General features: G+C 34.5%; 2 protein-coding genes and 1 long non-coding RNA gene across 6 annotated transcripts; all 3 read left to right on the top strand.

The window, feature by feature from the left end:
* The first annotated feature begins 1,759 nt into the window (after positions 1–1,759).
* LOC131638581 (biogenesis of lysosome-related organelles complex 1 subunit 2-like) lies at positions 1,760–4,360 on the top strand. Of its 2 annotated transcripts, XM_058909149.1 has the most exons (4): positions 1,760–1,913; positions 2,470–2,631; positions 3,237–3,449; positions 3,585–4,359. In XM_058909149.1, the coding sequence occupies exons 3-4, from the start codon at positions 3,339–3,341 to the stop codon at positions 3,855–3,857; spliced, it is 384 nt and encodes a 127-aa protein (XP_058765132.1). In that variant the 5' UTR covers positions 1,760–1,913; positions 2,470–2,631; positions 3,237–3,338; the 3' UTR covers positions 3,858–4,359. The 2 variants fall into 2 exon arrangements, with proteins under 2 accessions (XP_058765132.1, XP_058765133.1); XM_058909150.1 differs by lacking the exon at positions 2,470–2,631 and having other exon boundaries at positions 1,774–1,913; positions 3,292–3,449; positions 3,585–4,360.
* A 428-nt stretch (positions 4,361–4,788) lies between these two features.
* On the top strand, positions 4,789–7,301 carry LOC131638582 (uncharacterized). Its single transcript, XR_009294710.1, has 3 exons — positions 4,789–5,075; positions 5,294–5,353; positions 6,960–7,301. It is a non-coding gene; the product is annotated as an uncharacterized LOC131638582 (long non-coding RNA).
* Positions 7,302–8,273: 972 nt separating this feature from the next.
* Positions 8,274–15,286, top strand: LOC131638579 (putative disease resistance RPP13-like protein 1). Of its 3 annotated transcripts, XM_058909147.1 has the most exons (4): positions 8,668–8,798; positions 9,067–12,413; positions 12,602–13,753; positions 14,241–15,286. In XM_058909147.1, the coding sequence occupies exon 2, from the start codon at positions 9,069–9,071 to the stop codon at positions 12,360–12,362; it is 3,294 nt and encodes a 1,097-aa protein (XP_058765130.1). In that variant the 5' UTR covers positions 8,668–8,798; positions 9,067–9,068; the 3' UTR covers positions 12,363–12,413; positions 12,602–13,753; positions 14,241–15,286. The 3 variants fall into 3 exon arrangements, with proteins under 3 accessions (XP_058765127.1, XP_058765129.1, XP_058765130.1); XM_058909144.1 differs by having other exon boundaries at positions 8,274–12,413; XM_058909146.1 differs by having other exon boundaries at positions 8,274–12,413; positions 13,201–13,753.
* The last annotated feature ends 305 nt before the right edge of the window (positions 15,287–15,591 follow it).

A 15,591-nucleotide genomic window follows, 5' to 3' on the forward strand; every position in this document is an offset into this window, starting at 1 on the left:
ATACAATTAAAGAAACCACGAAAACACCCATTGAAAGATATAGAAATCTAAGCAGAATTCAAAATATTCTTGATCCACTAATAAAAAGTTGCATTGAAACTAAACTTCTGCAGAATTTTGAGAAGAAATTGCTAATTAACGTGTCGAAAGCCTTAGAAATATCCACATTGAGAGCCATAAGCTGAACATGTAGATCCTTTTTTTAGGCCAATTTATAGGTTAGAAACATTATCAGTAACAATAATGTCATTAGCCACTTCATCCTTCTTCGCATCAATTTTTTTTTGTTTTTGACACATAAGCTGATTTATATTGAGGCTTATTCAATAATTTGCAATTCTTCACACTATGTTCCGATTTTCTACAATGAGAACATAATTTCGATATGTTTTCATATTCAATATATGCGAAAAATGCAAAGCCCTCTTTCTCGACAAGAACATTGTAATTAAGAGGTTGCGCTAAGTCTATATCAACTAACACTCGAACGAATTGACCAAATGTGCGATCAAACCTAGACTTTGAAGCAGAAGCATCTATACAAATGGGAGTTCCAACACTGCTTGCAATGGAAAATAGAATCCTTGGCCTCCAATACTTCTGCGAAAGGCCAAAAAATTTGACCAACACCTGAGCAAAGCTATTTTATTGCTAAGACGAATTAAAATCCTTGGACCAGGAAAACAATTTCAAAGAACTAAGGTTAAGATTCAAAGCACCTGATGCCCTTACTCTTCTCATATCTTCAGTGCTAGCAAGCTTAAATTTGTAGTAGCCCTTTTCGAGAGAGATAGAGAGAGATAGAGAGAGAGATAGATAGATAGAGAGAGAGAGAACTCCTTGTTTTTTCACATCAGACCAAATCGTTGCAGGCTTAAACCGAAGCGCAAACACGGTAGGAGACGTAGCACCCTTAGGCCAAAGAATCTTAAAGTCCTACTTTAAATTCTTCTTCTAGAATAGTTATTGAAAGCCATCACCCCTGATGATAGCTTATGGAAGTTGAGATGAAGGAATGTCACAAACCCCATTAAAAGCTTGGATGAATGATTCCTTTTGGACCTCGATTGAGACTTTCGAATTTGCAATCTTAGGTTGCTCATGAAGAGCAGTTATTTCAGAGAAGAGTGATGAGGGATCCATGGAGGATTTTAGCAGGGGCGTGTTTGAGGGCGTGTAAGGCGGACTACCGCACAAAGCCTCAAAATTTCTAGGGTCAAACTTTAGGTAAATAAGTCCTCATAAATTATTTTTCAGGTTAAATCTTGATTAAATATGGTCTCGATTTGTTTTACCATAGGTAAACTATAGCTAATCTACACAGGTTCTCCAAAAACTTGAGATGACTCTGAATTTCAGAGTGCCGCTGGGTGTAGTTGGGAACCTGAACTTTTAATTTGTTTGACGATTCTAAGACCTCAATTATCCTTTACTGATACGGGTTAAACTTTAGATCAACCTTTAAAGAAACTTAAATGCCACTAAAAAATTCGTTCTTACAGTAGCAACGATTATTATGGTGCGTTTGTTTAACAAATTTGGATTACAATCCCAGAAATGTTAATGCCAGAAGTTTTATTCCCATCAATTTGTTTGATAAATAATTAAAGTTTCTAGATATATTTTTGAATTTTATTTTATTTATAATTTTAAAAACAAAAGAAACCATCCTAATACGACGTCGTTTCCTGAAAACATAATCTTAGATTTTAAATTTGGCCTGTATGAAAAAAAGAAAAAGAAACCATCGTCATACGGCGTCGTTTCTTGAAAAACAAGAGAGTAGAAAAGAAAAAAGGAAACAAGTCACCTCACAAAGAGAGTATTATTGAAACACTGCTTCGTCTTCATCCGATTGATTAACTCATCATCACCATACCTACCAACCAAATGCTATGAATTATCAAAAACAGGTAACCCTACTTTTCAATTCAACTCGTAAGTAATTTCTCTCCTTTTATTCTCTTTCGATTTTGGTTTCAGAATTTGTTTACATTTCATGTCAGATTCATTGCGAAATTCACACATTGCATCTGTTGATTCAAACATTTGGAAGTGGTTATAGTTGATTAATAAAATTTGCAAAAGAAATTTCACTGGTACTTTTTATATCTATAATTTAGGGTTTATGTGTTTTATGTTTTTTTTTCCACTTCAGCTCAATTATTAAACATAAAAATATATAGATCTAATAATTTCCTCACTATTTTACGCGGGTGCTTTTAGAAGTGGTTATTATATAAGTCAAATGTTTCTAATGATAGTGCAAAAACTCTTTGAGTGATGGTATATATGAATTGAATCCTATCTTTTAACGGTATGTGTTTGTCAAATTTTTGTATAGTTGTTTACAAACATGCTTAGTTTAGTATTGCTTGATTTGCTTCGCTTGAAAATGTTCGAAGTCTTTTCGTTCCTTAAATGGCATGCCGTTTATATGATTCTGTTATTTGTCTGCTGCATTGGTAGAATACTGGAATGACGAGCTACTTCAGAAATTGAACACTACTAAATGAAAGTAATGCAAGGATAGCCCATTTATCTATTTTCCTGATTTCTTCAAGACGGCGACTCAAGCTCAACCTTATTTAACTGCATCCAAATCTTACTGCTACAGCTAGCAGCTATCTTGTGAGTAATCCATTTGTTTGAAAATTATAGATACATCCACTGTATGTTTCAAAATTATAGATCATTTATGCACTCGTTTGAGAATGTTCTTGCATATTTTTCTTCATATTAATTGTGTATGTTTAGAGGGATATTATGTCATAAACCAATTAATTTACTCTGCTGCATAGAATCCATCGGTAATTTCTGCATATTTTCAGTATGCAGAAAATGGATTTTCCATGGAGGGAGGTATTTGCTGGGGGCATAAATTTTGCAGGAGTTTTAAGTATTCATACATATCCAATTGACAAGGATAAACATGATTAGATGGTCCAGTTGGGCCATAGGCTCACAGGACCCAAGCTGACCTGTTGGGTGTTTAGTTAACTTGTCAGAACTGTAGGGAGATAATATTTGAGGAGGAGCAGAGAAAGTTGTGTCGTTTTTTTTTTGGGTGAGACTTGTAAGGTGTAATATGCCACAACAGGGGTCCCCGGGCCCCTGTTGTGACATAAAGAAAGTAGGAGTCCATAGTCAAATTTCTCTAGAGATACAAATTTTTTTTTCGGTCTATTTTCCTTCCACGCTGAATCTAACCTAGGTTTTCCCCCTTTTTGAAACAGCTGCAGCTTGGACCATAAAACAACACTTGGTCGGTTGTTGCATTGGCTTGCATAGTTACTCCTAATCTTCCACTGTGAATCGGTCAATTATATACTCCAAACATGGAAAATGTAAAGAAAGATGAAGCCCAAGATCAGAAGCATGATGAACTTGCTGAGTCACTAAACGATCTCTTCAGCAGTGTCGCCTCCATGATAAAATCGGAGCTTCAGGTGAAGCCCCTCATTCTTTCTCCAACCCTCTCTTAAGATCCCACTTATCAGTGCACACACTTGGCGAGTTGAAATGAACAATCATGATTTTTATTGATTTATCTTGTTATAATTTGCTATGAATATCTGTGTCAGGGGACTAATAATCATCTAGAGCTAGTGGAGAAAATGAATGCAAAGGTCGCAGACGAGTATAAAGGGTTTGGTGATTTGGCTTCAGGGTTAAGGGTGTTTGTGGAGCAACTGAAATGCAAAAGTGGTAGCTTTAACGAGTATGTTGAGCAGATTGATGCAATAGAGAAGCAAGTGACAGAATTTGAAGCAGTGATCTCTATGCTTGATAAATATGTGGCTTTGTTGGAATCAAAAGTCCAATCTCATTACCAAACCAAAAGTCCATCTTCTTAAAATAATGTACCGATTGAGAAAATGGGTAGGACAAATGAGTATGTTAATTTGGATCCTCGAATTCCCCTGTATCAGGTTTTAAAATAAAGGACTGCGACTGCGATCTTGACTGCAACAAAAGGGCTTTTGATCTAACTAGAACTTGATCGCAATTTAGGCTGCAATTGACCAGGTTTTTTGATGCGACTGCAACTGTTACTGCAATTGCTATGTAAAACCCTACTCGCTGTTCCCAGCAGTGTCGAGTTATCTTGTTGACTGGATCCCATGATCACCCCTAGGAAAAACTTTTGTTGTTTTAAGAAAGGGTAGAAATATATTACTGATATATGTTCATAAATACTTAATATAGAATGTATAAAATAATAGCATGTATTGTAATAAGAGTCTAGAAACTGATTTAGTTCTTACTCTTTAAATAATTATAATTATGGTTTGTTATTTTGAGAATATAAAAACATTTTTTTTGTATAATTGACATATTATTGATAGTTAGATCCAATACAAAATATTGATAATAATTTTTTTTTGTTTCATTTTTTCAAAAATGATTTCAATTGATTGATAAATTATTGATGATAATTTTTTTTTCATTTTAAAAAAAATGATTTCAATTGATTGCCATGATTTGAGGGATCTTACTCCTATTGAGTCACTGGTATGACAACATAAACTCACAATTTAGTAGGGGTGGCAATAAAATCCATTAACACAATATCCATCCGATCCATCCTATAATTTATCCATCCAATCCATCCATTAAACAAAAAAATAATTTAATGGATTTATCCAATCCATCCATTAAATCATATGGATGGATTCAATCCATCCATCTTATTTTATAAATCCAATGGATATTATTTTATCATTTATTAAATTAAACTTTTTAATATAAAAATATATTACATTTAATTTCTTTTGTTAAACGTTAAAACACAATAAGAAAAAAAAAACATTTCAGATTCAATTTCCAAATTTCACTCACGTTCTCTCCAAAAGAACCCTAATTTCGTTTTCCCCCAATTTCTTCTTCCCTCAATTTCTTGATGAAATCATTTAGCTAGCAATTCAACACAACGTTTTGGTGCTACAATCGCAATTCAATTCAACGTTTCGGGGCTACAATCGCAATTCATCTCAGCATCGCAAATTCAAATCAGCATCGCAACTCAACGTTTCGTATTCTCGTAATCGTTGGCTTCTTACTCGATATCATTGGTATTTCCCGAATTTTTCTTCGATCTGTATGCATTGTTTGATTTTTCGTTTCGAAATTCATATGTTTGATTTTCGTTTCGAACGCAAAAACTATGTATTTAAGATAATTTATATGCTGAAACCCATTATTATTTTTCATGTTAAAGGATCTGTGGTTATGGTTATGTTATAAGTTTCAGGGTTGCTTCATTCAAAGGTTTGTGTTTCTGTGTTTTCAGGGTTGTTTATAGCTATCGCTTGACATTGCTTTGATTTCCAAGTTCTACAAAGCTAAAAAGGTAAATGTTTGTTAAGGGTTGCTTCATTCAAAGTGCTGTTTCTGTTGATCTGTTTTTGAAGGTTTGAAAGTTTGAATTACTTGTATTACGTTAAGATTCGTTACTGCTTAGTTTCTCTGATGTCTCTGATTACTTTAGGATCTGTTTATATCAATATGTGTGAGTGTATGTGTTGATTAATCCCTAAACAAAATCAATTAAGGGCCAAGTTAAAACATTCATATTAAGGTTGACACGAGTAATAGAAAATCAAAGGAACAGAGAATCGGTGTTTACATGCTGGTGCATACACGAGTAATAGAAAATGTGCAGTTGTTGTCGGCGCCATTGCTTCCCTAAATTGCGTTTAGTTTCGCGCTTGGAACTCAGTGGCAAGAACAGATCGCAAATGTTTAGGTGAAACATCTAAAAGTGGCCTTAGTTGTAAGGCTTCCTTGAATTGCTTTCAAATGCTTTCTAGCCAAACTCAAACTCAAACCATGAGCTAGAGAAAGTGTATTTACTCTGAGTAAACGCCAAAACTCCTAGAACAGTGTAAGTTATAGCCAAAACATAATGAGTAATCGTGAATTCTATTTGTTTCCATGAAGCAAAGTTATTGGTTTGAGTAAACGCCAAAACTCCTAGAACAGTGTAAGTTATAGCCAAAAGGATAGTTACCAACAAAGGTAGTTTGAACAAAAATGTGACTCTATAGTCAGAATCTTTCTCCTGCAGAAGTGGTTTTGTGATTGAGGAGGTAGAGTTGGTAGCTGAGTTGAACCTTGAGTAGAGTTTGTGAGCTGCAAAAGCTAAGAGAAAGAGCAAAAACAAGAAATCAAGAGCAGAAAGAAGAAGTCTTTGAGGACATGGAGATAGAAAAAGAAAGGTTAACCATTGAAGTATGAGGTTTGGTGTAGAGGAAGATGAATCTATAGGCCAAAGGGCGCATGAAGAATAAGACATGGTTAAAAGATTATGTTAGAAAATACATATGCAAATGTGTCTGTGTATTATGGAATGTATGGACTCTGTGTTTGAGTGTTTATAAAAGAAAGAAAAGATTTACTTTTTGTTGGGATATGAATTGACATAAGTTTATTTCAATTTATTTTGAAAATTGTCAAGTATACTAACGTTGGTGTCATTCAATTGACTGGTCTCAATTTGAACACAACTACACTTAACTACTATCATAGTACTCCACATGAATTTTTAATGACATTTAAATGTGTGGCCCTTAATTTTGAGTTTGAGTTATATATGCATATTTACTCTGACTAGCAAGAATTTTGAAATGATTTGAAATATTAACATCATTATTCATTATGTTTTATGTTAGTTTCCTAATTTTAGTAAAGTCATGTGGTAGATTCTAGATATATTAGTTGTAGTAGATAGTTGGAATTCAAATTGAATTAATCTTTATCTGGAGATGAAATTAATGATCCACAATTTGGTTTTTTCTGCATGCAGTAAGTATTGTGTGAGTGTGAGCCAATGATTTCATAATTATAACTCTATCATTTCTTATTTAGAAGTCACCATCTTTTCCAATCATAAATTTCATCATTACTCTCTTCATTTCAATTTAATGGATTATTTTCATCATTTTACTTTATGGTAGGTTCTTTAACTTGAAGATGAGCAATGATGAGAATGGCATGCAAAGAAGAGGTCGAAAGGTGAAGAAATTGAGTGGCTCAAATCAGTTGGAATTCTCTTGTAGCTTAGGGACTTTGATTTTATGCAACTCGAATTCAACTTGTTTCAACTTGGGATATGTAGCTAGTAGTCTAGTACTGTATGTAATCTTGAATTTGAATCTTGTTTCACTTAGAAATTCTCTTTTGTAATTCAAGAACTTGATGTAATTAAAATCGAAAGATTTGTACTAATTTTGTATCACTTTTTCTAAACTTATTAACATTAATTATGTCATTTCAGACTAGTGTATGTCTAGTTTACTTCTTAGAATAATGGATTTTTCCATTTACTTTTAAGATTTGTTTATATATATATATATATATATATATATATATATATATATATATATAGAGAGAGAGAGAGAGAGAGAGAGAATGTGTGGTTTTTTACAATTAAGAATATTTAAATTTTTTATTGTGAAATTTAAATTTTTTTATGAAATTTAAAAAATAATTAATAATATTTTTTTTGTGAAATTTTAATTTTTTAATGAAATTTAAAAAATAATTAACAATATTTTTTTTGTGAAATTTAATTTTTTAATGAAATTTAAAAAACAATTAAGAATTTTTATAATTATTTGCTTGGATGGATGGATATCCATCCATTTGAAATATGTTAATGGATGAATTGGATGGATTTTATTTTTTAATGGATGGATTGGATTGGATTTTTATTAAGAGATATTAGTGGATTGTAATGGATTAATGGATTGGTTTGATTCATCCATTAACAATCCAATCCATATCCATCCAATCCATCCATTTTGCCACCCCTACAATTTAGGACAAAAACTCTTAACTTTTACACAAAAAGATACTTATTCTTGAATCAAACATCAAAGATAGATCTCTAGTTACTAACGTCTAGTCACTTTTTTGTGTAAGACTTCTTTTACACATGTACATTCAATGTTGGATGGCCATTTTTTTCTTACATTTGATAAACATTTCAAAGAAGAATATGTAAGATAGGGATATACTAGGAGACAGAAATGTTGATGTACATAAGCATTTACAAACTGAGTACTTAATAACATGCATTCTTTTTCTCTTTACTGTTACTATTATTATGAAAAACCAATTATGCATTCCATGGATAATCATGGAGTATAAATTTGTTGAATATAGTTAAATAAATTATCTACTTTTTCTCTGCCACAAGAAAGAACATAAAATTTAATTTAGTTTATCCTGGTGGTTGATCTGTGAATGAGTACTACCATCAGTTTTGAAGCAAACAACTTTCAAAAGCATTCTCTGTCCAAACTGTACGAAATTGGTCAAAAGAACAACATAATTATTTCATTACAGCTAGTAGCTTAGCTTTAATGCTCACTTGTCAAAATATCAATTATTGCTTTCCATCAATTATTGAATCATTATTCACATATGACTCTTGCTTTACTATTACCACTGTCAAACTTTTGCTAATCAACATGGCTGCAATAGGAAGTGCTTTCCTCTCTGCAACTGTCCAGACCTTAGTTGAGAAACTTGCTTCCAAAGAGTTTCTTGATTACATCACAAACACTAAGCTTGACGTCTCACTCTTGAAACAGTTAAGAGCAACACTACGCACTCTTCAACCTGTGCTTGACGCTGCGGAGGAGAAGCAGATCAACACTCCTTCTGTCAAAGAATGGCTTGATGACTTGAAAGATGCTGTCTACGACGCTGAAGATTTGCTCAACCAAATTAGCTATGATTCCCTTCGATGCAAGATGGAGAACATACAAGCTGCAAGCAAAACTAAACAGGTGTGGAACTTACTTTCTTCTCCTTTTAAAAATATCTATGGAGAGATCAATTCCCAAATGAAAGATATGTGTGAAACCCTCAAACTTTTTGCTGATAATAAAGATATACTCAGTTTGCAAACTAGAAGTGTCAGAGTTTCTCATAGAACACCTTCAAGTCCTATGGTCAACGAATCTGTCATGGTTGGTAGGAAAGATGACCAAGAGAAAGTAATGAACATGTTTCTATCAGAAAGCAATACTAATATGGGCGTAGTTGCAATTGTAGGCATGGGAGGTGTCGGAAAAACAACACTTGCACAACTTGCTTACAATGATAAAAAAGTTCAACACCACTTTGATCTCACAGCATGGGCTTGCGTATCAGAAGATTTTGATGTTTTTAGAGTAACCAAAACTCTCCTTGAATCTGTCACTAAAACACCATGGGAAACCAATAATCTTGATTTACTTCGAGTTGAGTTAAAGAAAAATTTAAGGGATAGGAGATTTTTCATTGTGTTGGATGACTTATGGAATGACACTCATCATGATTGGGATGAACTTGTATCTCCGTTGATTTATGGGAAAAATGGAAGCAGAGTGATCATCACAACACGCCTAAAAAAAGTGGCAGATGCTGCACGCACATTTCCTATTTTTGAATTAGATCTTCTATCGGATGAACACAGTTGGTCTTTACTCTCCAAACATGCATTTGGAAGTGGAGACTTTTCTGAAACTCAAAAGCAAAATGTAGAAGCAATTGGAAGGAAGATTGCAAGAAAGTGTGGTGGATTGCCAATAGCTGCGAAATCACTTGGAGGACTGTTGCGTTCAAAAGTAGATACTGAAGAGTGGATTGAAGTTTTGAACAATGACATATGGAAGTTAAAGAATGATAATATTCTGCCTGCATTGCGCCTGAGTTATCAATATCTTCCCTCTCAATTGAAAAGATGTTTTTCCTATTGCTCTATTTTTCCAAAGGACTATCCACTTGATAGGAAGCAATTGGTTTTGTTGTGGATGGCAGAAGGCTTCCTTGATCATTCTCAAGACAAAAAAACCATGGAAGAAGTAGGTGATGAGTGTTTTATTGAATTGTTATCCAGATCATTGATTCAACAATTGCATGATGATTCTCGTGGGCAAACTTTTGTCTTGCATGACCTTGTTAATGATTTAGCTACTGTTGTATCTGGAAAAAGCTGTTACAGACTTGAATCAGGCAATGAAAGCTATGAAAATGTTCGACACTTTTCATATAATCAAGAATCTTATGACATTTTCAAGAAGTTTAAGACTTTCTACAAATTCAAATGCTTGAGAAGCTTCCTACCCATGGAATCTGCCAGATGGGGTACTTATCATTTATCAAGAAAGGTGGTCGATGATTTTCTATCAACATTCGAAAGGTTGCGTGTGTTGTCATTATCAAAATATGAAAATATCACCACACTACCAGACACAATTGGCAATTTAGTGCAGTTGCGCTATCTAAATCTCTCTTACACTCTAATCAAAAGCTTGCCTGACACCATATGCAGCCTCTACTACTTGCAAACCTTGATTTTATCTTGCTGCTCAAAACTCACAGAATTGCCAGAACATGTCGGAAAGTTAATTCATTTGCGTCACCTGTATATTGATAGGACAAGCATTATAGAAATGCCGAAGCAAATTGCGGAACTAGAAAACCTTCAAACTCTAACTGTTTTTGTAGTAGGCAAGAAAAATATTGGTTTAAGTGTCAGAGAGCTTGGGAAGTTTCCTAAGCTACGGGGAAAGTTATTCATCAAGAACTTACGAAATGTCATTGATGTCATGGAGGCAAGTGATACCGACTTGAAGAGCAAAGAACATATTGAGGAATTGACGCTAGAGTGGGGCAAGGAAACTGATGACACACTTAATGAAAAAATTGTGCTTGATATGTTAGAACCATCTACAAACCTAGAGAAACTGAGCATTGTATCATATGGTGGGACAAGTTTTCCAAGTTGGTTTGGAGATCCTTCTTTTTCTAACATGGTGTCCCTCCGCATTAATATCTGTGTGAATTGCATGACACTTCCACCACTTGGGCAGCTACCTTCTCTCAAGGACTTGCAAATTGGTTGGATGACAATTTTGGAGACAACTGGGCAGCAGTTCTATGGCATGGCAGCAGGAGGTTCCCATTCTTCGTTCCAACCATTTCAGTCCCTTGAGAATTTGGAATTTTTGTACATGGAAAATTGGAAGGAATGGTGTCCTCTTCCAGACAACATGTTTCCTTTTCCTCGTCTGAAAACTCTGAGGTTATCAAGGTGTCCCAAATTGAAAGAACATTTACCTAGTCATCTTCCTTCCTTAGAAGAGATTGAAATATTTGCTTGTGATCATCTCTTGGCAACACCACCAACTCAGCATTGGCTCTCCTCAATAAAAAAGATTCGTATTGTAGAAGATTCAAATTCAGATTCAATAAGCAATACCGAAAGGACCCAATACTCATTGCTCGATAGTGATTCTCCATTCCTACTGCAAACAATAGACATATGGAGCTGTCATATGCTAAAATCTGTACCTAAAATGATTATTAACAGCACCTGTCTTCGACACTTGACACTCTATGGTATTAATTCTCTCACGACGATTCCAGCAAATGGTTTACCCACTTCTTTGCAATCACTTTGTATTCGAAAATGTGAGAATTTAACATTCCTTCCTCCTGAAATGTGGAGCAATTACACATCCCTTGTGACTCTTAATTTAAACGACTGCAACGCACTTACCTCCTTCCCATTGAATTGTTTTCCTATGCTCCAAGATCTTTCCATCAAGGAATGTAGGAGTTTGGAATCTATTTTTTCCCCAGAAACTTCTTCTTGTAGCTTGTCAACCCTCCAATCTTTTGAAGTCCATGAGTGCGAGGCACTTAGATCACTACCTCAACGGATGGATACCCTAACTGCTCTTGAAAAGATATTTCTACGCAATCTTCCAAATTTGAATTTATCATTATGTGAAGGAGTTTTCCTACCTCCCAATTTACAATCAATTGTGGTTGATTCTGTGGGGATAGCAAAGCCGGTAAGAGAGTGGGGTCTCCAATGTCTCACTGCTCTTTCATCATTGCAAATTAGGGGTGATGATATTGTGAACATATTGCTTAAAGAGCCGTTGTTGCCCATTTCCCTTGTGTATCTGTCAATCAAGAATCTCTCTGAAATGAAATCCTTAGAAGGAAATGGACTTCGACGCCTCTCCTCTCTAGAAACCCTTTATTTTGATGGCTGTCCAGGGCTTGTGTCATTGCCAGAAAAAACCTTTCCCTCCTCGCTGAAAACACTTCGGTTGTGTAATTGTCCAAAACTAGAGTCATTGCCACAAAAAGCCTTTCCCTCCTCGCTGAAATCACTTTTTATTTATGATTGTGAAAGACTAGAGTCATTGCCAGAAGACAGCCTCCCTTCCTCTTTAGAGCATTTGTTCATTAGAGATTGTCCATTGTTAGAAGAAAGGTATAAAAGGAAGGAACATTGGTCCAAAATTGCTCACATCCCAGTCATAAAAATAAAAAACCAACTCACAATATGAGGCATGACCATTGAGAAGCCAAGAGAATGAAGAATTCCAATCCTGTTTCAGGTATGAATGTTACTTTTTGTTTGTTTTATGTCCCTCGACTATAGAATTATTATAATTTAATTATAAAGTGTATACTTATGTTCATTATATTGTCAAGTTCCACAGTAATCAAATGAGATTTTTAATCAAACAGATCCTTAGTTTTTAAGTAAGGCAAATTATTAACTTGATTTGTCTGCCATTTCCAGAGTCCAGGTAATTCAAAAAGGCTGTTGTCTGTCCTCTTCTCAACAATGGAACCTATTCAGTTGTATATCTCTCAGTTTTTAATTTATTAGGCAACATTAGCATGTAATATAATAGCCTTAATGCAAGGACTTGGGTTCTGGCAGTAGGTGAGTAATTGTTTCAAATATCATATTTCACATTACAACCCAAACTCCTCTATTAAAATGGTTTACAGGAATCAACATTTATATTTCTCAAATATTTTACTAGACATTGTTTGTTTACTCCTTTTTATGTTATTTAATTTGTTTATTCTCTTGCATGTCCTTTTCTTGACTCATTCAAGGAGTACAGTATAGCCAACCCAAGCGGCTTGACAGTGTGAACATATTCCATTGATCTGTATGAGTCACATTTACTATATGTTACTACTGATAATATAAATCTACAATGATTGTGTTTTATGCAATAACTTACTCCAACTCTCTAACTTAGTATTTAGTTTCAACCATGACAAAGACAGAGTTTCTGACTCGGACGTACGTTTGAATTCTATTAGATAACACCAAATAATTAGTTTTATTGGATTTTCCCTCACATCACTCTCGGGTATGCTCAGGTCGACCCCTTCAGTTCTTGTTTGGTTCTATCATTTGATTTTCAACAAGAAAAGTGAAATAGATACACAAGTCTCTCATCATCTTCAACCTCTCACTCATCCATTGTCAACTACACATAATAATTTTTGTCAATCAAGGTGAGGAGCGTGTGTAGACAACGTCCGATAGTAGAAGATTGCGATCTTGTTCGGATTAAGAGATTGTGGGTTTTTCTTGGATAAAATCTGTGGGATTTTCTCCTCCAAGATCTTGAAGATTTGGGGTTTTTTTGCACAAATCGAAGCTTCATCAAATTCAGTCGAGTGAAGAGATTGAGGAACTGTTGGTTCGCTCAATCATATCACGGTGACCGGAGGATTGTGAAGATTGATTTGGGGTCGAATTCTTGAGATAGAAATCAGCCGAGTGAAAGATTTGCTAAACGTTGATAACGTACAAACGAGTAGCGTTAACCGAAGGTTTGTTCTAAGGATTTGACACACTTGGTTCAGCTCGAATCAAGGGAAGAGAAGAGTAATTGATCAATTTTCTGCATTTGTAAATTAAGTACTGGTAACTATTCTTCTCTTGTAAATACTTTGCAATTCAATATCATATATCCTAATTCTAATTTTAGAATTAGGGCCAGACGTACCCTACGCAAGTATCTTAATGCAGTGCTTAGTTTTATCTTAATGTACCACATAAATGTTTAAGTGTTCTCTTTCTATCTTAATCATGTGCAATAATAACCATGTGAAGACATTTATGTACTGTATTATTGAATGTATCTTTGGAACCATATTATAGTGAGTACTACTAGAGTTATATACAATTTAAGAAACAATACACCTTGCTTGCTGTTCCAAACTAATGCTATTTTTTCCTAAAAAATCAAACAATGGATTACTGTTTCTATTTCTGGAGTCGAGATCCATTAGTTAATTTAGTTCTCTGATTCATTACATCATTACAGAAATTATCAACTTCCTTGCTTGTATCCTCAAATCACCTTTTTTTAACTCGCACAGTTTTTTCTGCAATTCTTTGGCTGCATTAGGTCTTTCTTCATCCTTGGCAATAAAGCATCAAGTCAAACTCAAACTATGAGCTAGAGAAAGTGTAGCTTGGCCAAAATGAGAAAGAGGAGGAGAAATGGTATTCAGGAGCTCATGGTATTGTTGAGATGCTCTTCAATCGAATCAAGTTGCCATTGACTCATCGGAATTGGATAATCACGGTCCACTAAAAGTTTTGCAAAAGCTTTGTTGATGAAGGGCAAGAGACCAAAACAGCTTTGAAACCTATAGAAACATGAGAGTGAAAAGCATGAAGTGATGTTGATTTGGTTGAGGCTAACACTTGTGGTGATTCTTCTTCTTGATCAAGAGTTTTGTAAATTTGTCCACTACCATTGATAATTTAATGTTAGAACAGAAAGATGCTATAAAGGTTTGTTTAATGAAGGATGTGTGTATGAGTTGGTTGTAGATTAAGGTTGTGTGTGTGGTTGGCTTATATAGAACAACAAACAACATTGAAATTTCATATTTAAAACATGATAGAAATTTGGTTGTGGTCAAATGTGGTTATCCTGTGTTAAAGTTTATACTAAGAACACGGTTACTTAATATAACATCATTTTCAAAATTTCACATGCATTAATGATTTATTGGTTAAAAAGTTCTTACTAAGACTAATATTGGTCGGCTCGACGAAGAACAAACATCTACATCTCAATAGGCTTGACGGTTGGTAGATTGTGAACTAATATGAAAGACCACAAAGCTTGTAATATTTCAACTTACATGCATATGTGAACATTGACATTCACCGTGGAGCGACACTGAAAATTTCCAATAAACTAACTCCATTTTCAAACAACTCACTACTATGGTATCACAAAGACCAACCTAAACCTCCTCTGGTTCTACACTACATAAAAATTTCAACTCACAACTAGCTCAACTTCTAGAGGTAGCACGTGAGTTTCAATAGCAAAATGTGAAACAACAACAACAAAATGAAGAAAAATAAGGTTAACAATAAGAAGTTGAAGTCCATAAGACTGAGTTGAGACAACAACTAGAGGAGTTTGTGCACCAAATGGAGGCTAAAGATAGGGAGCTAAGGCAGTAGGTCGGTTTCCTATCAAACAATGTCATAGGAGAGAATCCATTAGCTTGACACCTAAGGTTTTCTAACCCTTCTCAGAGTGATGTCTCATGTTTCAAACACAAATGTTTATAACAGGGTGCCTAGAATACCCTACTTTTTTGAAAAGGGTAGTTAAGAATTCACCTACATATAATAAATTCTATCCCTTCAAATTCCATTCAAGGGAATGGTAAACATTGACAACTTGATTCACCGATCACATGAGATGCATCAAGTTAAATGTTGTAGACAAC

The sequence above is a fragment of the Vicia villosa genome, unplaced genomic scaffold (genome assembly GCF_029867415.1).
Source record: "Vicia villosa cultivar HV-30 ecotype Madison, WI unplaced genomic scaffold, Vvil1.0 ctg.002328F_1_1, whole genome shotgun sequence".
In the NCBI taxonomy this organism is placed as follows: domain Eukaryota; kingdom Viridiplantae; phylum Streptophyta; class Magnoliopsida; order Fabales; family Fabaceae; genus Vicia; species Vicia villosa.